Source organism: Acinonyx jubatus, chromosome E3, assembly GCF_027475565.1.
Source record: "Acinonyx jubatus isolate Ajub_Pintada_27869175 chromosome E3, VMU_Ajub_asm_v1.0, whole genome shotgun sequence".
In the NCBI taxonomy this organism is placed as follows: Eukaryota; Metazoa; Chordata; class Mammalia; order Carnivora; family Felidae; genus Acinonyx; species Acinonyx jubatus.
The window spans coordinates 10,714,857-10,737,022 of NC_069398.1; the positions used below are offsets into that span (position 1 = coordinate 10,714,857).

Genomic DNA, 22,166 nt, shown 5'->3' on the forward strand with positions numbered 1-22,166 from the left:
AGTTGGTGGCCCTCTTTTGGGGATTTCCTTTTCACCCCAGCTAGGTCAATTGTGGAGTTCCAGCTCCATAACTCAACCAGGGAGCCAGACCATTCTGTTGTTACCCCAGTGGTAGTCCCCCAACTGGCTTCCTCATTGTTACAAGATGGTGACAGCAGTTCCAGGCTTCACGTGTGGCCACAACAACATCCAGAGGAAGAAGAATCTGTCTTTTTCTTGTTTTTGTTTTTTCTTTTTTGAGAAGGAAGAAGCCTTTTCCAAGAAACTCCTCAGCAGACCATGCATCGCAGAACATTGGCCAACATCTTGTTACATGCTCATGCCTCAATCATTCACCTGCATCAATCAGTTTGGATTCATGGGACTCATGCCTGAAGATGGGTCCCACCCTGCAGAAGCTCAGGGCCTTGGGAAAGAGGGGGTAGATGCCCAAACAAAATCAGTATTCTTTTAAAAAGGAGAGATAACTTGGGTAGATGGCCAGCAGTATCTGATGATACTGAGAAGATGGGGGACTCGTTCCAGGAGGCAGAAGAGCATATATGACAACAGTCAAGAAATGTAAAGAAGATAATGCTCAGTCCATTAAGCGTCTGACTCTGGCTCAGGTCATGATCTCTAGGTCCATGAGCCTGGGCCCCGCATCAGGCTCTGTGCTGACAGCTCGGAGCCTGGAGCCTGCTTCACATTCTGTGTCTCCCTCCCCCCCCCCCTCTCTGCCCCTCTCCCTGCTCTTGTGCTCTCTCTCTCTCAAAAATGAATAAACATTAAAAAAAATTTTTTAATGTAAATAAGATGCCGGGGCCTAGAGTACAGGGGTCAAGAGAAAATGGTGCAGGCAATCAAGTGAGGGAGGACAGTGAGCCTGACCAGATGTGCAGGGGCTTGTTGGCTTCATTGGATATTTCTTGTCATTGAAAAAAAGGAAAATATCAAATGTTGCATGCAAACATTATCATTTGCTTTGACTTTGAGAAATATACCATGTTGCCATTTTGTTTTCATTTCCGGCTTTTGAGATCATTGAGTCCATATATTCTTTCCTTATGCCCTTATAAAAACATGCTCTAAGTTCAGTGCTATCTTTTGAAATGCTGATAATTCTGTGAAAGAAACAGACTGAAACTCCATTTATTTTCCTCCACAGGACAAAAGTTAATCGCATCTTTGATACCAATGACCTCTAGAGACAGAATTAAAGCCATCAGGAGTCAGCCAAGAACCATGGAAGAGAAAAGGAACCTTAAGTATGGACCCAAAGCTTTTCTTCTTTCCCAGATTTCATGTGAACCTCAGTCTTCTACTTTTGCCCCATCTCAGAAAGATAAGAAATAAATTCAAGAGAAAGAACAGTCTTGCTACAGAAGAATTCAAATAATCTGTATAGATACTCCTCTGTCCTCTCAGCAGGAGAGCAGGCTATGCTTAGTGATGTGCTTTGAAAGGGTGGAGTATGAAAAGCAAGGAAGAGAAACGTTCCAGTGATGAGGTCTAGTTTACACTCCCCTTCAGCCAGGCGATCAAGGTTAGCATTGCCAGAGATATGTGGTCAGAAGAGCACATTCCCTCTGTGGTATTCTCTCCTAAAGACTGTAACCCCAGTGTCACCAGAGGAAAAAATCAGGCAACCCCTAATAGAGGGACATTCTGCAAAATACCTGACCAGTATGCCTCAAAATTGTCAAGGTCATTAAAAATAAGGGAAGTCTGGGGCACCCCGGTGGCTCAGTCAATTAAGCATCTGACTCTACATTTCGACTCAGGTCATGATCTCATCGTTCATGAGCCTGAGCCCCTGCATCGGGCTCCACACTGTGGAGTCTGCTTGGAATTCTCTCTCTCTCTCTGCCCTTCCCCATCTCTCTTTGTCTCTCAAAGTAAATAAGTAAACTTAAAAAAAAAAAAGTCTGAAAAATTGTCAGAGACTAGAGGATTCTTTTTTTTAATTTCAAAAATTTTTAATTTTTTTTATTTTAGAGTGAGCATGAGTGGGGGAGGGGCAGAAGGAGAGAGAGAATCTTCAGCAGGCTCCACGCTCAGCATGGAGCCTGACTTGGGGTTTGATCCCATGATCCTGGGATCATGACCTGAGCCAAATCAAGCAGACTAGAGGATCCTAAAGAGACATGACAACTAAATGCAATGTGGCATGGGATCCTGGAATAGAACACAGCATTCATGGAAGAATGAGTGAAATCAGAATCATGTGAAGTTTAGGTAATTGTAGTATGCTAACATTGGTTTCTAATTTTGACAAACTATGACGGAAATGTAAGATGTTAATAGGAGAAAATGGTAAGTAGCATATAGGAATTTTCTGTAGTTTTTTCAACTTTTCTACAAATCTTGAATTACTCTAAAATGCAAAGTTTACAAAAAGAAGGAGGAGGAGGAGGAGACCTCAAAAGCTTCCTAAGGCTAAGAATTAAAAAAAAAACAAGAGTGAAAGAGTGAGGGCTGTTTTAGGCTTCAGACTACTTCACATTTACTGTTCTTCAGACTTTTTCTTTTTTTTTATGTTTATTTTTAAGAGAGAGAAAGAGTATGTGAGCCGGAGAGGGGCAGAGAGAGAGAGAGAAGGAGACAGAGGATCGGAAGCAGGCTCTGCGCTGTCAGCACAGAGCCCAACGTGGGGCTCAAACTCACGTTTGTGACCTGAGCTGATGTCGCCTGCTTAACCGACTGAGCCACCCAGGTGCCCCACGGCCTTTTTCTTTTGCAACTTGTCATCTTGGCAGAAACTAGGAGAGTGGATGCAACAATTGCTAATAAATAAGTCAATAATGCATTTGTTCTGGTGTTGCAAAGATAACTTGCAAAGTCTGACAGTGGAGATGAATTTGTCAACAAGAAACGTACACATGAGAAAGAGGAAATCAGGCCAAGTCAAGGTAGAGGAGAATGCAGTGACAGGACTAGCTGGAGTGATACAGGCTGCCTGGGCAAAGCAGGAGGCCATGTGGACCAGGCTGTGGAGATGATGGTGTGGGGATGGACATTTGGGTGTATAAAGAAAACCAGGAAAGGACCAGAGCAAAGTAGCTGCGGTGAATTCATGGAAAGGTAAAGATGCCAACTGTGGCTGGATCTTTTAAAAACACTCTTCCATTTCTAATGTTTTTATTTTATTTTTGAGAGAGAGAGTGTGCATGTGTGCACACACAAGCAGGGGAGGGGCAGAGAGAGAGGGAGACCGAGGATCCAAAGGAGGCTCTGCACTGACAGCAGAGAGCCTAGCATGGGGCTTGAACTCACCAACCTTGAGGTCATGACCTGAGCCGAAGTCAGATACTTAACTGACTGAGCCACCCAGGCGCCCCTACAGTCTTCCATTTCAAACTCTGCATGCCTGCCTCTGTCATGGAATAAGGGCCTTGTGAGGGCCCCAAAGACTTTACAGCAGGATTTTTCAACCCCAGTATGCCTGATATTGGAGGATGGATCATTCTCTGTTGTGGGGGACTGTCCAGTTTATTGTAGGGGGTTTAGCACATCTCTGGTCTCTACCCACTAGAGGTCATAGCAAATCTCTCTCCCCTAGATTTTTGACAATCAAAAATGTCTCCAGACTTTGCCAAATTGTTCCTTGGGGGCAAAATCTCCCTAGGTTGAGAACCACTCAAGGGTGATGACTTATAGGACCCTTCCACCTCCCCCTGCAACAGTTATCACTCGTACCCTCTGCCCTTCCCCCTGCTGTTTCCATTCCAGCCATCCTGGCCTCTTTGGGGGTCTCATGTTGGCTGTTCCCTCTGCCACGGAGCAGTCCCTTATCCATACAACTAATCCCTCCCCTCCTTCAAGATTTTGCTCAAATATCATGCTATTTCAAATTATAACACAGTCCCCATCCCAGTATTTCCCATCGCCTTATCCTGTTCTATTTCCCTTTTTCTTTCCATAGTATAAATCACTGTTTCTTTATTGTCTTTCCCTTCCAACTAGGATATCTTCTCCATGAGGCAGGGAAATCATTCTCTTTGTCTCACTACCTGGGTTGTGCCTAGTACACCATAGACACTCAGTAAATATTTGGGGAATGCAGCGATTACGGCATTGGTATCTCTCCCTTTCTTCTGGCATTCCCCACAGGAAAATGGTTGACAAAGAGAAAAGTAAGCAATCCCACCGTATCCTTGAGTTCAACTGCTGTGCTCAGTGTCTGAACTCCGTTTCACAGGTAAGAGGCCTTTATTGCAGTCAACAAAATGGGCATGATAAGGGGTAAAAAGGTACCCCTTGCAGAGTGGGATGAAAGGTACCCAAGGGGAAGAGGAACCAAAATTCAGGGCTGTTTCATTGAAAGCCATAGAAATTGGGTTGGTCTAGGTGCAGAGAAACCAGGTGGGCATGCAAAGGTGTATGAGAGGTTGCTGAGTTATTTGGACAGCATAGCTATTGTGAACGTCACCTTCAACAGCAAACCTGGGATATAGGAGAATAATACAGGAGAATAATAGCACTCACCGGGAAGAGTGGCCTGTCAGATTAAATGAGATAACATTTGCAAACACGCTGAGCGCATGCCTGGCACGTTATAACGCTCTGGAAATAGTGGCCGTTTTTGCTAGGATGGGACCTGCTCATAGGGGTTTGTTGAGTGACTGTCTACCACATGCTTTGTGCCCCTACCCCAGGCTTACCGTAGATCTAAGAACAGCCTGTCAGAACTGCTCAGTTACATCAGCCTATGGCAGAAGACATTCAAGGTCATTGGAGGCAAGTTTGGAACAAGCGTCCTCTCCTATTTTAACTTTCTGAGGTGGCTTTTGAAGTTCAACATTTTCTCGTTCATCGTGACCTTCAGCTTCATCATCATTCCTCAGTTTACTGTGCCTGAAAAGAACACCCTCCAATTCACCGGATTGGAATTTTTCACCGGGGCGGTAAGTTCTCCATTTCCCCCCACCTGGAAATCCACCACCTCAGAAACCCCCAGACGTACCTTCCAGACCCCTCGTTTTGCCTGGGGGTCAACTGATAGGGAAAGTGGGACTTTGAAATGTGTTTCTTTTTTCCCCTAAAAGTAACATATACACAACACAGGAGACTTTCTGTCTCTAGAGGTAATCATATTAATAGTTTGTGTTGTTCACCGTCTCCTTTTCTGTGCACACACGGACACGTGTATACATGTACGTATACATCCCTTTCTTCTGTTTCCACTTTCTTTTGTTTTTTAACAAAAGATGAATTATTCACATATACCACCTATGACTCACTTTCTTTCATCTGCTCTGTGGTGGATATGTCATATTGGTGTTCGTAGAGCTACCTTTTTTTCTTTTTTCTTTTTCTTTGTACAAAATACAATGCTCCTTTTGAAAAGTTCCTACTGTAAATTTTTTGAAAAATGTTTATTTATTTTTGAGAGACAGAGAGAGCAGGGGAGGGGCAGAGACAGAGGGGGGAAAAGTTGCTACTGTAAAAGAGAGAAAATTAGGTGAAGGTCCACATTAGTCTTCCCTTGTCTAATGGCCTAGCTTAGAGCCTATCTTTGTCCACTGTTTTTCTTCCTTCTTCTTTCCTAAAGAGAACAGGATACTACAGGTTTTTGCAACATTTTTTTGTTTTACTATGTATCTTGAGCATCTATATAGATCCACAGTACTTTTTTTAAAAATTTTTAAATATTTATTTATTTTTGACAGAGAGAGCGTGAGTGGGGGAGGGGTAGAAGAGAGCGAGACACAGAATCCGGAGCAGGCTCCAGGCTCTGAGCTGTCAGCGCAGAGCTAGACTCAGGGCTCGAACTCACTAGTTGTGAGATCATGACCTGAGCGAAAGTCGGACACTTAACCGACTGAGCCACCCAGGCGTCCCAGTCCATAGTATTCTTTTTAACAGCAGCTATAATTTGTTTACCCATCTCCCTATCGACACTTATAGCCCTTGCCTTGTGATGTACCTTCTAGAAGAGATTTCTGCCACTAGCATTCTGTAGACCAGGGACTGACAAACTATAGCTGGGGCCAAATCTGGCCTGCCACCTAGTTTTGTACAGCCAATGAACTAAGATTGGTTTCTACATTTTTAAATGGTTGAAAAAAAATCAAAACAGGGATGACATTTTGTGAAACATGAAAATTATACGTGAAATTCAAATTTGTGTCCATAAATGAAGTCCTTCTGGAACTCGGTCACATCCATTTGTTTAGGTGTCTGTGATGCCTTCTTGCTACGGTGGCCGAGTGGAGTTGTTGCTATAGCTACCAAGCCAGATATTTATTATCTAGCTCTTCACAGAAAAAATTTGCCGACTCTTGAAGTAGAATGTTCAAAATCAAGTTCTCCCATTTATCTTTTTAAATTTCTTTTTCTGTTAAAAATTCTCCCTTGTGTTAAGTGCATTAAGTGAGAATTATTATTATGTAAATTTCTTCCTCATTTATTTTCATTCTCCTTGTTGTGATGTATATTTTTAATTTAATTAACTTATTTTTTAGGGCTTTGTTTTTATTTTTATTTAAAAAAAATTTTTTTAACATTTACTTATAATTGAGAGACAGAGAGACACAGAGCATGATCAGGGGAGGGGCAGAGAGAGAGAGCGAGACACAGAATCTGAAGCAGGCTCCAGGCTCTGAGCTGTCAGCACAAAACCTGATGCCGGGCTCGAACTCAAAAACTGCGAGATCATGACCTGAGACGAAATCAGACGCTTAACCGACTGAGCCATCCAGGTGCCCCTAGGGCTTTATTTTTTAAAGTTTATTTACTTATTTTGAGATAAAGCACAAGCAGGTGAGGGGCAGAGAGAGAGAGAATCCCAAGCAAGGCTCCATGCTGTCAACACAGAGCTGGATGCAGGGCTCGAACCCATGAACCGTGAGATCATGACCTGAGCTGAGATCAAGAGTTGGACGTTTAACTGAGCCCCCCAGGCACCCTGATCTATATTTTTTATATTTGTATATATGTAACATTTTATTATGAAAAATTTCAAACATACAGGAAATAAAGAGTAGTAAATGAACACTCATATGCCTACTATGCAGGTTTCTAAATTGTTAACGTTTAGCCACATTGTTTTATCTTACTATTTTTTGGAAGTATTTCACAGTAAATTAAAGACATTAGGACATTTTACTCCAAATTTCTTCAACATGCATCTTTGCAAAATAAGGACACTTTCTGCAGTTATCACACCTAGCAAAATTAAAAATATCATTAAAAATCCAGACTATATTCAAATCTTCCCAGTGGTCCCCAAAATGTCTTTCATAGCTTGTTTGTTCAGACCAGGATCCAATTAAAGCCCCAGTTTGCATTCAGTTGCTTTTTCTCTGAATTTGCAATTAATCTAGAATGATCTCTCCAGGGGCGCCTGGGTGGCTCAGTCAGTTAAGCAGCCAACTTCAGTTCAGGTCATGATCTTACAGTCCATGAGTTTGAGCCCCGCATCAGGCTCTGTGCTGACAGCTCGGAGCCTGGAGCCTGGAGCCTGCTTCAGATTCTGTGTCTCCCTCTGTCTCTGCCCCTCCCCTGCTCATGCTCTGTCTCTCTCTGTCTCAAAAATAAATAAAAACATTAAAAAAATTTTTTTTAAATAAAAAATAAGAAAAAAAGAATGATCTCTCCAGACACAGCCCTCTCTTTTCTTGACATTGGCTTGTTGCAGAAACCAGGACAGTTGTCATACAAACTCCAACATTCTACCTTGTGGAATCAATTATTTCCTTATAGTCTCTCTGACTTGTTCCTCTGGCCCGTATTTCCTATAAATTGCAATTTAGACCTAACAGCTTGATTTGTTTCATATCAAACATGTTTGACTATAATACTTAACATGATCATGTTAAGATGACAGAGGCCCATCATGGTTGGCTGTCCTGGTTTTTGTCATGCTTTGCTTGGTCACTGGGTTCAGGTGGTGACAGCTGGGTCCCTCCACTGTAAGGAGGGTTTGAGAGTCCTTTCCCAACTCAAAGAGCCTAGTGATAAAACGACTATGTTTTTTTTTTTAATGTTTATTTATTTTTGAGACAGAGGGAGAGAGAGGGAGATAGAGCACGAGTGGGGGAGGGGCAGAGAGAGAGGGAGACCCAGAATCCGAAACAGGCTCCAGGCTCTGAGCTGTCAGCATAGAGCCTGATGCCGGGCTCGAACCCATGAGCTGTGAGATCATGACCGGAGCTGAAGTTAGACTCTTAACTGACTGAGCTACCCAGGTGCCCCCAAAAGTCTATGTTCTCAGTGACCTTGGGTGCCCTGCCAACAAAATGTCGAAACTGACTGATGCAAGTTTCTTGCAGATGGAAAAGGTGAAGGGTGCTGACCATTGTCATTGTTTTCTCAAGAGACCCACCTGACCTCTGACTTCTTGCCTCTTTCAGGGTTATTTTCAGGACACGGTGATGTACTATGGCTTTTATACCAACTCTACGGTCCAACACGGGAGCAGTGGGGCACCCTACAACATGCAGCTGGCCTACATCTTCACAACCGGAGCGTGTTTGATCGTCTGTTTTTTCAGTTTGCTATTTAGGTATGGAGTATCTGCATTTCTCGATCCTAAGCTCATTTTGGATTTAGGTAAAATTCAAGAGACTGAAAAGTTCCCCAGGAAACAGTTTCTCTGCAATTTTGACTTTCTATTGCTGTCTGAGCATTCCCGTTTTACAACACAAACTGTAAGTTTGGATAAAGAAGAGAGGTTTTTGTGTGCTTTCAAGGAAATTGGTCAGTCTGAAAATAGGGATGCAGTGACCCCACTAGTTATATGGAAGGAAGGGCATGGATAGGCAATTGTCCCTTGACAACTGTCAAAGAGGAGGTACAGATGTTCAACCTTTGTATTCGTTTTCCTAGGTCTTCCTAGGACTTTTCCTCGGTCTTCCATAACAATGTACCACAGACGGGGTTGCTTAAACAACAGAAATATATCTTCTCAAATTCTGGAGGCTAGAAGTGTAAGATCAAGGTCCTGGCAGGGCTGGTTTCTTCCGAGGCCTCCCTGTGGCTTATAGATGCCTGCCTTCTCACTGTGACCTAACAGGGTCTTTCTCAGTGCATGTCTGAGTCCTAATCTTCTCTTCTTATAAAGACACCAGTCATATTGGATGAGGGCCCGCCTTGATGACCTCATTTTAACGTAATTGCCTCTATAAAGATCCTATCTGCAAATACTGTTGCTTTCTGAAGGTTAGGGGGTTAGGGGTTAGGCTCTCAGCATAGGAGTTTTTAGGGTGTATAGTTCAGCCTTTAACAACCTCACTGCCAGCACACAATTCAGAGTAAAATGAGATTTCGTTTTGTCCTATCAAACCAGGAAGAGTTCCTAAAGCTACTGTTAGTGGTGGCAAATTTTGGAAAGGTATTGACTCAGCACTTTTTACATGCCAGGCTCAGTGTTGAGTGCTTCCCCGGCTGATTTCACTGAGTCCTGCTGACGTCTCCATGATATTAGCATCTGCCTTTATCAAGTGCTTACTGTTCTAACCACTACATTGATTCTTGTGGTTGGCTGAACAATTCCCCCCGCCTCCCAAAGATGTCCAAGTCCTAATCCCCAGAACCCGTGAATATCTTACTTTACCTGGCAAAAGGGACTTTGTAGATGAGACTGAGTTAAGGATCTTAAAATGGGCCAGTTAATCATAAGGTTCCTTGTAAGTGGGAGGCAGGAAGGTCAAGGTCAGACAGAATGGAAGCTGCAGCTCTCCTGGCTTTGAAGACAGGAGGGACCATCAGCCAAGGAATGCAGGCAGCCTCTAGAAGCTGGAAGAGGCAGGGAAGCACATTTCCTGCTGAAGGATAGGAAGGAACACAGCTCTGCGACACCTTGATATTAGAAACATTTTCCGATTTCTGATTTCCAGTAGGAGAATAAGTAGACATGTGTTGTTTTAAGCCACTTAAGTTTGGGACAGTTTGGTACAGCAGCTAGAGGAAACTAATACAACTCTCATATAAGCTCTGTGGGTGGGTACTATTATTATCCCCATTATATAGATGTGGAAACTGAGGCTCATTGCAGTTAAAATAACAAAGATCTCCCAGCTGGCAATCCAGGATTATAAGACAGACCTATGAGATCTTGAAGCCAGTGCTCTTAACCATTATGTTTGTGATCGCACTGTTCCAGTAGAACCTGAGGTTGACTGTTCCATGTTGCCTGTCCCTGTTAATGGTAGGACTCCCCTTTGTTTAATTCCTGCACTCCCCAATGCCTGTTTCAATAACACTTGAGTATTTTGGTTTCTGCCTTCCCTAGCATGGCCAGGTATTTCCGGAACAACTTCATTAACCCTCACATCTACTCCAGAGGGATCACTAAACTTATTTTCTGCTGGGACTTCACCGTCACTCATGAAAGAGCTGTCAAGTTGAAACAGAAGAATCTTAGCACGGAGATAAGGGTAAGGCAGGCTTGCTTTATACAACACCTTCCCACAGCTAAGTTCCTTTACTATGTCTGTAACTTTTCTTTTTTTTTTTTTTTTAATTAAAAAATGTAATTTATGAAAGAGAGAGCACACATGCGAGCTGGGGAAGGACAGAGAGAGAGAGAGAGAGAGAGAGACAGAGGATCTGAAATGGGCTGTGTACAGACAGCAGAGAACCTGATACGGGACTTGAACCCATGAACCATGTGATCATGACCTGAGCCGAAGTTGGATGCTTAACCAGCTGAGCCACCCAGGCACCCCTACAGTGCTTTTCAACTCACAACAGTTTTTGCCCCTCAGGGGACATATAGTAATATCTGGAGACTTTTTATTTTTTTTTTAATGTTTATTTATTTTTGAGAGAGAGACGCACAGACCATGAGCGGGGGAGAGGCAGAGAGAGAGGGAGACACGGAATCTGCAGCAGGCTCCAGGCTCTGAGCTGTCAGCACAGAGCTTGATGTGAGGCTTGAACCCACACACTACAAGATCATGACCTGAGCTGAAGTCAGACGCCTAACTGACGGAGCCACCCAGGCACCCCATATCTAGAGACTTTTTCCATTGTCACAGTTAGGGGGAGGGTGCTACTGGATGTTGCTAAACATCCTGCTGTGCACAGGAGAGTTGTCACAATACAGAATTACTGGCTGAAAATGTTAATAATGCCGAGGGTGAGAAACCCTGGTCTATAGAAAAAAACTTACTAAAAAGAAAGAAAAAGAGAGAGAGAAAATCAGAAACAAATATACCCAATCCCAGACTCTTTTTTTTTTTTTAATTTTTTTTTTCAACGTTTTATTTATTTTTGGGACAGAGAGAAACAGAGCATGAATGGGGGAGGGGCAGAGAGAGAGGGAGACACAGAATCGGAAACAGGCTCCAGGCTCTGAGCCATCACCCCAGAGCCCGACGCGGGGCTCGAACTCACGGACCGTGAGATCGTGACCTGGCTAAAGTCGGACGCTTAACCGACTGCGCCACCTAGGCGCCCCCCAACCCCAGACTCTTAAATACAGAGGACAAACTGGATGTTGATAGAGGGGACGTGGGTGGAGGGATACATAATAGGGAAAAAAAAAAAGAGAGGGAGAATAATTTGTAAGCAAAGAGACTTTGACAAGAGGTTTGAAGATGTTAAATTCGTTGGTGTAGATACCCAGCCTTATTCTTCAAAAAAGAGTTTCTTGACACCTCAAAGTGCTTTCCTCAAGAGCATAGTCCCACTCTGTTGGGGCTGTTTCTCTAAGATGGAAAAGGTGTTTGGCACAGTGATAGAGGTTCTTGGTCCATTTGAGATTTCCCCATGAGTCTCTCATAGTCCATGTCCATCATGAACTTCCCCCTTTCTCTCTCCTGTGGATCTGGGGTGGGTTGTGTCTCAGAGTGGCCGAGATTCACCTGCTGAGTCTTTGCTAACAGGTGATAGGGTACTGTAGGCCGACCTGACTTCCTTGTGTGTATAGGAAAACCTGTCCGAAATCCGTCAGGAGAATGTCAAGTTAACGCTCAATCAGCAGCTGATCCACGTGTCGGCCCACCTGGCAGCCTGGGTCGTCTCTACTGGAGTGGCCATTGCCTGCTGCGTAGCTGTTTATTACCTGGCTGAGAACAACTCAGAGGTAACCAGAAGGGCAGGGACACTGGGGGCCCGAGCACAAAACCAGGTGAAGGGATGAGATACTGGAGGGAGGCGGTATGGAGCTGCTACTGAACTCAGACTCTGTGGCGGGCAGCACTGGCATCAGCCGGAAGCTTGTGAAAAAAGGCAGAATCTTGTGTCCCTGCCTGGGCTCACAGCCTCAGAATCTGTATCCTGACAATGCCCCCTGGTGATGTGTATGCACGCTTCAGAGTAAGAAGCTCTGGGTCCGTGGAGAGATGGGAACTTTGGGCAGCAGACGTGGGATTAAGTTTTGGTTTCTTCCTTTATTATTATATTCCTAACACCTCCCACTGCCCCTGGCACTGAGCAGACACTCTAAGTGTTGTGATCTGATGGACTCTGGTGAGCCATTTAACCTTTCTGAGCTCTGGATTCCTCACTTGCAAACCAGGAATGATCGTACCTGGCTTTGTAGGTGTGTGGTCAGGACTAGAAAAAAGTTATGTGAAGAGTCTACTCCATGCCCAGTATTGTGACTAATAAAGGAATATTACCTTTTTTTTTTTTTTTTTGCAAATGATATAAACTCTGAGACTAATTAGCTGGATGGTCTGGGAAAAGTACTGTTTTTCTGTAGGTTTCAGCTTTTCCCCTGGAAATGGAACTAATTGTAGCCAGTTTGTCGACCTCTAGAATTGTGGTACAGGTTGGTCGGATTATTTCACTTTCTTTAATGACTTCCTATTTTTACCCTCGATATAAATTTATCCTCCATGGCATGATCGACAGATCTTGTATGATCTGATCCCTGCCCACATCTCTAGCTTCAACACCCCACAACTACCCATATCCTACACTAGCAACACTAAATGGTGTGTCCACAGTTCCCTGAGCACACCAGTAGGAAAACATGCAGTTCATTCTCTACCCAACCTGCCCTAATTCCCTCATTGGGCAAATTCCTCCTCCTCCTCCTCCTCCTCCTCCTCCTCCTCCTCCTCCTCCTCCTCCTCCAGACCTCAGCATGGTGCCGTTTCCTCAGCAAATTTTCTCTCACCCCCACCACCCTCACTAGACTGTGTTGGGCGCTCCTGACTCTGCAAGCTTTCCCTGTGCTCTTGTCATGTGTAGTATTGAAAATACCTGTTTATGCAGGTATCTTTATGTATCTTCAAAAGATAGTAGCTGGGCTCCAGGCCCAATATTTGACACATAGTAGGTGCACAACCAAATGGATGAACAAGTGAAGGAGAAGCCAGCAAGAAAATGGGTGTGGGATTATATAACACTAAGAGTTTGTCATTAACCATGTTGAGATGTGCCCTCAAATAGGGGAAATTAAGTCTCAGTGCTTAAGGGCCTGGCAATGCCTACCCAGGGTAGAAATTGTGACCAGGCAGCTGTAGGCATAAAGAAGCCTTCTGAGTTTCTTCACCTGGAAGGTTTTCTCCACGCCCACCTGAAGTGAAGCAGGGCAGCTAAGGAGGTGAGGAGGCAGAAGTGGAGCCTATTGTTTGAACATCTGCTGTATGCCAGGCAGGAGCAATCCTTTGTACAACTCTAGGGGTCACATTCATGGGCAGCTACAATCTTCTGTGAATGATGTCTCACCTATGTTGTTGAGGGGCCAGACCTGGCCTTATTTGGTTTCATTCAATTCTTTTATTTTTATTTATTTACTTTAATGTTCATTTATTTTTGAGAAAGCGCAAGCGGGGGAGGGGCAGAGAGAGGGGGACAGAGTATCTGAAGCGGGCTCTGTGCTGACAGGCTGACAGCAGCAAGCCCGACATGGGGCTCGAACTCGCAAACAGGAGATCATGACCTGAGCTGAAGTCTGCCGCTCAACTGACTGAGCCACCCAGGCGCCCCAATTCTTTTATTGTTTTTAATTAGGGCATCAACTGAGAGAGAAACAGAGAGAGAGAGAGAGAGAGAACATGCACTTACGTGTGCATGAATAGGGGAGGGGAAGAAAGAGAGGGAGAGAGAGAATCCCAGGCAGGCTTCACGCTGTAAGTGCAGAGCCCAACTCTGAGCTTGATCTCATTCTCATGAACCATGAGATGATGACCTGAGCCAAAATCGAGTCAGAAGCTTAATCGACTGAGCTACCCAGGCGCCCCTCATTTAATTCTTGCAATGACTCTGTGGGTCACATGATAATCTCCCCATTACACAGACAGGAAAAGAGGCCCAGGGAAGCTATGCATCTGGCTTCAGACCTTATAGCTCATAAGCATGGGAGAGGGGACAACATTTGAACCCAGGTTACCCTGGCTACAAAAATACTTCCAAAAGTGCAAGTGGGGCTTTCGAAACCACCCAGAGATAAAGGGAGGCAGGGTCAGGCCTAGGGGTGGGAAGGAGGTAGTGTGAGACAGAAGATAAATCCACTGGAATCCCTGACTCCAAGGATTCCTGGCTGAGGGCAGCCTTCACCCCACTCCAAACCAAGTGCCAGGGTGTTGCATCCACATGAAGGAAGGGGGTGCCTCTTTGGACCTCACACGAAGGTGTGCCATGGGCTAACAGAGGCTCCCTTTCCCCTGATTCAGCACCCAAGAAAAGCCTGGTGAAAATGAACAGGGCCACGCAGGAGACAGGCGGAGAAAGTCTGCAGTGTTCAATACCCTTGTGCTATAGCTTCCGCGGATTCAAGCTTTTGCTCCAACAGCCAGGAAACACGTTCTCATTGCTGCAGACCTCTTGCTAAGGACAGTAAAGTCACAGAATGGCTGTTTTGAGTTCAGGCCCCTGAGTCAGATGGACCCAGTTCAAATCTGCCTCGGTGACCCCAGGCAAGCATTTTTACCTCTCTGAGCCTCCATTTGCCAGTCAGTCTTAATACCCACCTGCTGGTCTGTAGTGAGAATTAAACGTGATCACGTGATCACGTGGGTCCTGCTGGGCGCAGGGTAAGTGCTCAATAACCGGTAGCGTAAGAGCTAACCCCGGAGGAGCTACCACTGGGGTTTCCCCATTGTGTGGGGTCTTCTGCGTGAGGCAGAGAGGAGTTCCGTGCACATTTGGCATCTTGATCCTCTCCCTGCATCCGCTGCAGTTCCTGAAGAACCACCAGAACCCTGGAGCAGTGCTGTTACTGCCTTTCCTCGTGTCCTGCATCAACCTGGCAACGCCACGCCTCTACTCCCTGTTCAGGTTGGTGGAGAGGTATGAGACGCCGAGGCGGGAAGTCTACGTCCTCCTCATCCGGTAGGTGTGTCTGCCACGCCCACCACCAGCCGGTATTTCCAGGGAGGGAAGTGAGGTGGGAGCTACAGAGGGTTATGCTCGAGTACCAGAGTTCTGTTTTCCAGAAAGGATTTCAAGAATAAAGTGTGTTTGTATGGGGTGGGTTAATAGCCATAAAATCCAAAACGCTCTCAGGTATACAATTAAGTACATCAGTCTTTTGATCAGAGTAATAGCTTACCTTTCCAAATTGATATCGGCCTGAGGATTTTCATAGTTTTTCTCAGTTATGAGATGTACAGATGTTCATGTTGTATACTGCAGAAGGGTGCCTGGCTGATGAGTTGTGTAGGGACTGAAATTCATCTAGCGTTTGCATTAGTCAAGCTGTGAGCCTTGGTAGCCACTGCCTCAGCTGGGAGAAAGAGGTGCATTAAAAAATTTTTCTTTTAATGTTTACTTATTTTTGAGGTAGAGAGAGAGAGAGCACAAGTAGGGAGGGGCAGAGGGAGAGGGAGACACTGAATCTGAAGTAGCCTCCAGGCTCTGAGCTGTCAGCACAGAGCCCAACACGGGGCTTGAACTCGTGAACCACGAGATCATGACCTGAGTCGAAGTTGGACGCTTAACCGACTGAGCCACCCAGGAGCCCCAAGAGGTGCATTTTTGTAATTCAGACACCCAAATGGAGGTAGAAGGGGTGCTTCTGGCAATTAGTTGGCTGGGAGGGGGTGCCTTTTTATGCTAGAGGTGACCCCAAGGTTTCGATAAACAAAGCATAAAACAACCCAAATTTTGTCCTTGCTCCTTCCTGGCTAGTTCCCTGACCAGTTCCTGTTTATGGTGTTTATGACAACAGGTCAGTACAATGTAGACTGAGTTTCTTTACTGATCAGTTCCAGAGCCCTTGCCTTCTATGGCCTGGGAGATCTGGCTCCTGGCCAGCTCTCCAACCTCATCTGGAGAATTTGGATGAAGAGGTGGTTAGACATGTATGCTCAGTGGGCCATTTTGAACCAATAAATTTGCTCTTTGTGTTTTTCTGATCATTTAAGAGTTTAGTTGTCTTTTAATATACATCAGCCCTTTGTACAGCTTCAACAAAATATTCAAAATCTTTGCATGAAGAGAAAATGGGAATTCTCAGAAATACACGGTTCTTTTTGATCTGAGATGAGATTTTTCTCAGCGTAGAAGAGTGTGTTTTCAAGTTTAACTTGAAGCTACACTGCAATAAAGGTCTCCTGATGCCTTAATCCAGTAGACAGTGAGGGTGTATCACAGGCTGGGCACTAGGCAAGAGATTGGGGATCTGGCACTGAGAAAGATCTAGTGCCCTTCCTTCATGGAACTTCAGAGTCTAACACAAAGGTTCTCAACCTTCAGCATACATCAAAATTACCTGAAGGGATTTCTTGGTCCTGTCTCCAGGGTTTCTGATTCAGTAGGTCTAGGGTGGGGCCTGAAAATTTGCCTTTCTAGCAGGTTTGCGGACAAGGCTGATGCTGCTGGTTCAGAGGACACACTTTGAGAACCCCTGGTCTAGTGGTACACAGTTCTTGGCACACCAGGGCTGAAGCCCTATTAAAACCAGCAGCTACTGACTTTGGCAAAATGACTAGGTTTAAGAGATGGTCCTCAGTTTCAGTCTTTGTCATGGCCCTCACACGCTGTGTGCCCTTGGACACGTTGTGTCATCTCTGAACTTCAGTATCCTCATCAGTAAGATAGACATAAAAATTCTGTCTACCTGATGACAGAGTTGTAGAAAGTAAGAATGGCAGCAAAATTGTAAACATTAAGCTGTGAAGATTAAGGTGATTCAGTGAGGTTCTTAGCACAGTGTACTGCCCATGCTCAGCACCCAATTAAAAGTATGTACATTTATTATTATTACAATGAGAAGCGAAATCAGATAGTTTGGAATGCACTGAAAGAGGGTATATCAGTTGAAATAAGTTAGGTTATGCTGCAGTAACAAACATCCCCTTTCTCCCTAATCTCAGTGGCTTCGAACACAAAGATTTAGTTCTTGCTCATATTATGTGTCCATTGTGGATGGCAGGTGGTTTTGGTCATGTCATTCGTGCAGGGATCCAGGCTGACAGCAGCAACCGTCTCAAATATTGCTGCTGGCCATTCCAGACGGAAGACAGTGAGTTCCGGAGAGCCTCGCTGGCATTTCAGTGCTCCAGCCTAGAAGGACGCAAAGTGACACACATCACTTCTGCTCACAAATTACTTGCCAGAACTAGCCATATTGGCCCCAGTCAAACCACACGGGAGCGGGAATTTCAGTCCTACCATCTGACCAAAAGGAATTATTAGCGAACAGTACTAATGACTGTCATGGAAGGTAACAATAGTTGTTTTCTCTTCTGTTATTTAGAAACATCTTTCTGAAAATATCAATCATTGGAATTCTTTGTTACTATTGGCTCAACATTGTGGCCCAGGCTGGTGAAGAGGTGAGATTTCTGTGCTGTTCTGCCTTGAGTTTTTTTCTTAACCTTTGAATACAGGGAGGAAGTGAACTTCTCTGGTTTCTCAGAATTTCTACTCATGATCTTAGAGTTGATATAATATTCTTCCTTCCATCCATCCACCCATCCATCCACCCATCCATCCATCCATCCATCCATCCATCCATCCATCCATCCATCCTTGGGCTGTGCACTCAAAACATCCCTTTCCTCGTTCAACCAAATCTAAAAGCTCCCGGTCCATCAGTTCATAGCACTGACTTCCTGCAGAGGTAATTGATCACCAGTTTCATGAACTAAGTCAGCCTTCCAATTTGTGCCAGCCTGCTAAACCTCTAAGCCACTTTCTTAGTCAAATAAGTATTAACGGATTTTCATAAGGTTAATAAACAAAGAGTAAAGGCATTGTTGCCATTGATGCCTTCTGCTAGCCCTGGCTGAGAAATGGGATCCAGAGGGCATAGGACAGGGATGAAAAGTTTAAAGAGGAGAGATAGTGAGAAGGGAAAGTTTGGGGTGCACGTGGAGGGCAAGCTTTAATGGGGGAAAAGCAACACAGAAAGGGAATAAACACCCTTGAAAACAAACTCAACAAATTAATGGTGCGTCCCTGCCCAGAGTGGGTCTGCTTTTCTGGATGTACGAGGACCCAGTCACATTGGCCAGCAACCATGTCCTAATGAGTGTAGGATGCCAGAAGGGCACTGGGCAGAACCAACAGCCCCTTCCCACATCCTGACTCTTGTTTACCTTACAGTGTTGGGAAACTCTCATTGGCCAGGAAATCTACCGGCTCCTTCTGATGGATTTTGTGTTCTCTTTGGCTGATTCCTTACTGGGGGAATTCCTGAGGAGGTAAATATTTATCAGCCTTGAGTCATTAGTATCTGATGTTGGAACCAGAGCCAGAGTCTTGGCTGAGCCGGAAGTATGAGTATCCCTTACGCTTACTATAGTTAGCACATAGGCGTCCCTTATTTATTTCAAGTATGCACTGTGACAAGTCTGCCTGTTGTTCTTTGGGACGTTGCTTGCTTCTGAAATTAACCAAAATTTCACTTTGACCTGACAGTCCTGTTGTCCAAGTTCATTCAGCTAACCCTTTACAAACTTCTCTTGAGATAAAGACATTACTGGATGCAAAACATAGAAAGTGAAAGTCTTTGAGAACTTTCCACCACAGATCATTTTAATTGTAGTGTATATTCTTCCAGATTTTTCTGTGCACATATTGCTTTGTGTGTGTGACTGTATTATATAGTTTCAAAGATAAAAATTGGGTCATGCTGAAAATCATTGTGGACTTTGCCCTTATTTTTTTTTAACATTATGCTGTGGCATCTTTCTATGACGACACCTATAGATTTATCTCATGATCCATTTAATTGACTTTGATTCATGTGCTAATTGTGATTTTAGACACCACGTGTACGGAACTGAGGCAGTGTTGTCATTGGCCCATGTATAGTCCTCTTCTATTGATCTGTTCATTTATGTGTTAATAATATGATGAGCATCTCATTCCTTATAGACATGTACATATTTCTGTAAGCTGCCCCAGTGATAAGATGGCATTACACAATAATGATTCTTTCCTCAGGGGTAGGTTGCGTGCCCTATTTCTACACACAGTCTGCCCAAACTCACTTTTATTACAGCCTCTGTCCAAGGTCTAGATGTAAAGGTTAGGAGGTTTTTTGTTTTGTTTTTGTATCTTTGATGGCATTTTTTTCTTTTTATTATTAGCATCCTCTCTGTCTCAAGTTTCCTCAGGATAAATGGAGATCTTGGTTTCCTCTTGTGGATTTAGAAAATGGGGAAACCCTATTAATCTGATAGCGGTAACCAAACATGGAAAACTTTTCCATTTAGGGGGGTTAGGAAATGCTGAGTTACCTGGTCCTGAAAAAACAGGTTTAACAAGCAAAGAGTGATAATAGGTAGGATAACTTTAATAATGATCTCATTTATATAATATCTATTGTTAAGTTATAGTTAACTATCTATTTAAATAATATATGGGATAACTTAAATAATGGTCTCTAGAATTTTTAAAAAAATCTTTATTTATTTTGGGAAAGAGAGAGAGCCCGCACGCAAGCAGGGAAGGGTAAGGGAGAGAGAGAGAAAGAGAGAGAGGGAGAGAGAGAGAATGAGAATCCCAAGCAGGCTCTGCACTGTCAGCACAGACCCTGACACCAGGCTCTTACTCACAAACTGTGAGATCATGATGTGAGCCGAAATCAAGAGTCAAACGTTCAACCGAGCCACCCAGGCGGCCCTAGAATTTTGTAAACCACTTCAGCAGTACCTCTGCTCGAATGTATTGTGATAGTTCCATTTTCCCTCAATTCCTTCAATTATTTCTTCAAAAATACACTTACACTTGGAACTTTTCAAAAATTTGCAAAAGAACTTATGACTTTATTCCAAACTGGTGATGCTCTACTTTGTTGATTGTGGGGAATCTTCTGAAGGAGAGGGTTGATGGTTGGGGCACTAAACTCAGCGATGTTTTCACAGACTCATTGGAATGCAGTTTCCAACGAGCCTTGGTTTACAGGAGTTTGACATCGCGAGGAACGTCCTGGAACTGATCTATGCACAAACTCTGGTGTGGTAAGTTTTGAGAATCTTCAGGCTGACTCAGAAATATTTTCTAAGTGGGGATATTGTGGCTGTTTGTCACCCTTATGAACACCTTTTAAAAATTGTGGTAGGAATATACATAGTATAATATTTATCATCTTAACTATTTTTAAATGTATGGTTCAGTAGTGTTGAATACATTCACATAGCTGTGCCACAGATCTCCAGAACTCTTTTCATCTTGCAAAACTGAAACTCCATACCCATTAAACAAGAACTCCCCATTTCCTCCTTCCCCTACCCCGCTAGCAACCAGCATTCCATTTTCTGCCTTTCAGAGTTTTACTACTCTAGATACTTTATGTGAGTGGAATCACACACAATTTATCTTTTTGTGATTGGCTTATTTCATTTAGCATAATGTTCTTCAGGTTCATACATATTGTAGCATGTATCAGCACTTCCTTCCTTTGTAAGGCTGAATAATATTCTGCTGTATGGATATACCACATGTTTATCCATTCACCCATGGGTGGACATTTGGGTTGCTTCTACCTCTTGGTTTTGTGAATAATGCAGCTATGATTATGGGTGTGCAAATATCTCTCTGAGACCCTGCTTTCAATTCTTTTTTTTTACGCTTATTTTTTAGAGACAGAGACAGAGTGCCAGTGGGGAAGGGGCAGAGAGAGAGGGAGACACAGAATCCAAAGCAGGCTCCAGGCTGTGAGCTGTCAGCACAGATCCCAACGTGGGGCTCGAACTCGTAAACCACAAGATCATGACCTAAGCCAAAGTCAGATGCTTAACTGACTGAGCCACCCAGGCGCCCCTCAGTTCTTTTGGATATATACCCAGAAGTAGAATTGCTGGATTATATTGTACTTATGAGCACTCTTAAGTTTTTTGTTTTTTAATAAATGATGTGCATAAATCAGCTGATGTGGTAATAACAATATGGCTCCATTTATTGAGTGCTTACTTTGGCCAGGTTTTTGAGCCCTAGAAACAAAGCCCTCATACTATTGACCATTAATGAAGGTTCCAAAGGGAAATGTTAGCAGCAAGGGGGAAAAAGTTGCAATCAGAGATGGCCATTATTACTTCTGGGTCTTTATGGTTTGTGTTAATAAATTGCAAATAAGCACAATTGAAAACACATGTATCTTTTCTTTTCTCCATGGAAATGATAGATTTAACCTCTGTGGGTTTTAGGAGAATGTTGCCTTTGATGATGAGCTTTAAAAGAAGATAACAGGGTGACAGAAAGGCAATGTATATTAGGGACAATGGTAGAGATGAGGTGAGGTAAGTGTGTCCCAAACTTCAGCCTTTTGCACACCAGCCTGCCTATTTTTTGGCTTATCTACATATCACCAGTACTGGTTTTTACTTAGTATTATCTTTTATATAGTTTGCCTTTTTAAAAATGTTTTATTTTTTATTTTTATTTTTTTTTAATGGTTATTTATTTATTTTTGAGGGAGAGAGGTAGAGAGCACACAGGGGAGGAGCGGAGAGAGAGGAAGAATCCCAAGCAGGCTCCATGCTGTCGGCGCAGAGCCTGGTGTGGGGCTTGAACCCATAAACTGTGTGATCATAACCTGAGCTGACATTAAGAGTTAGATGCTTAACTGACCGAGCCACCCAGGTGCCCCTAAATACATTTTTAAAGGAGTCTTTGTTTTACCACCAGAATGGAAAATCAGAGTCATTTGAGAGAAACTGCAAGTAACTTAAAAAATAAAACAAAACCCAGGGCACCTGGCTGGCTCAGTTGGTAGAGCATCTGACTCTTGATCTCTCTTGATCTTGGGGTCGTGAGTTTGAGGCCCATCTTGGGTGTAGAGATTACTTAAAGAAAAATGTCAGGGCGCCTGGGTGGCTCAGTCGGTTAAGCGT

The 22,166-nt window shown here is 43.8% G+C and overlaps 1 protein-coding gene across 4 annotated transcripts in view; it reads left to right on the forward strand.

Moving 5' to 3' along the window:
- Positions 1–22,166, forward strand: part of TMC5 (transmembrane channel like 5) — a 70,386-nt gene that overhangs the window by 33,989 nt on the left and 14,231 nt on the right. For all 4 annotated transcript variants that reach the window (XM_053213199.1, XM_015067207.3, XM_053213200.1 and 1 more), the window contains 10 exons: positions 1,148–1,247; positions 4,093–4,180; positions 4,638–4,886; positions 8,337–8,488; positions 10,217–10,361; positions 11,858–12,013; positions 15,062–15,213; positions 17,582–17,660; positions 18,433–18,530; positions 20,199–20,294. In XM_053213199.1, the coding sequence (XP_053069174.1) occupies positions 1,148–1,247; positions 4,093–4,180; positions 4,638–4,886; positions 8,337–8,488; positions 10,217–10,361; positions 11,858–12,013; positions 15,062–15,213; positions 17,582–17,660; positions 18,433–18,530; positions 20,199–20,294 (1,315 nt within the window). The remainder of the gene's footprint in view (positions 1–1,147; positions 1,248–4,092; positions 4,181–4,637; positions 4,887–8,336; positions 8,489–10,216; positions 10,362–11,857; positions 12,014–15,061; positions 15,214–17,581; positions 17,661–18,432; positions 18,531–20,198; positions 20,295–22,166) is intronic.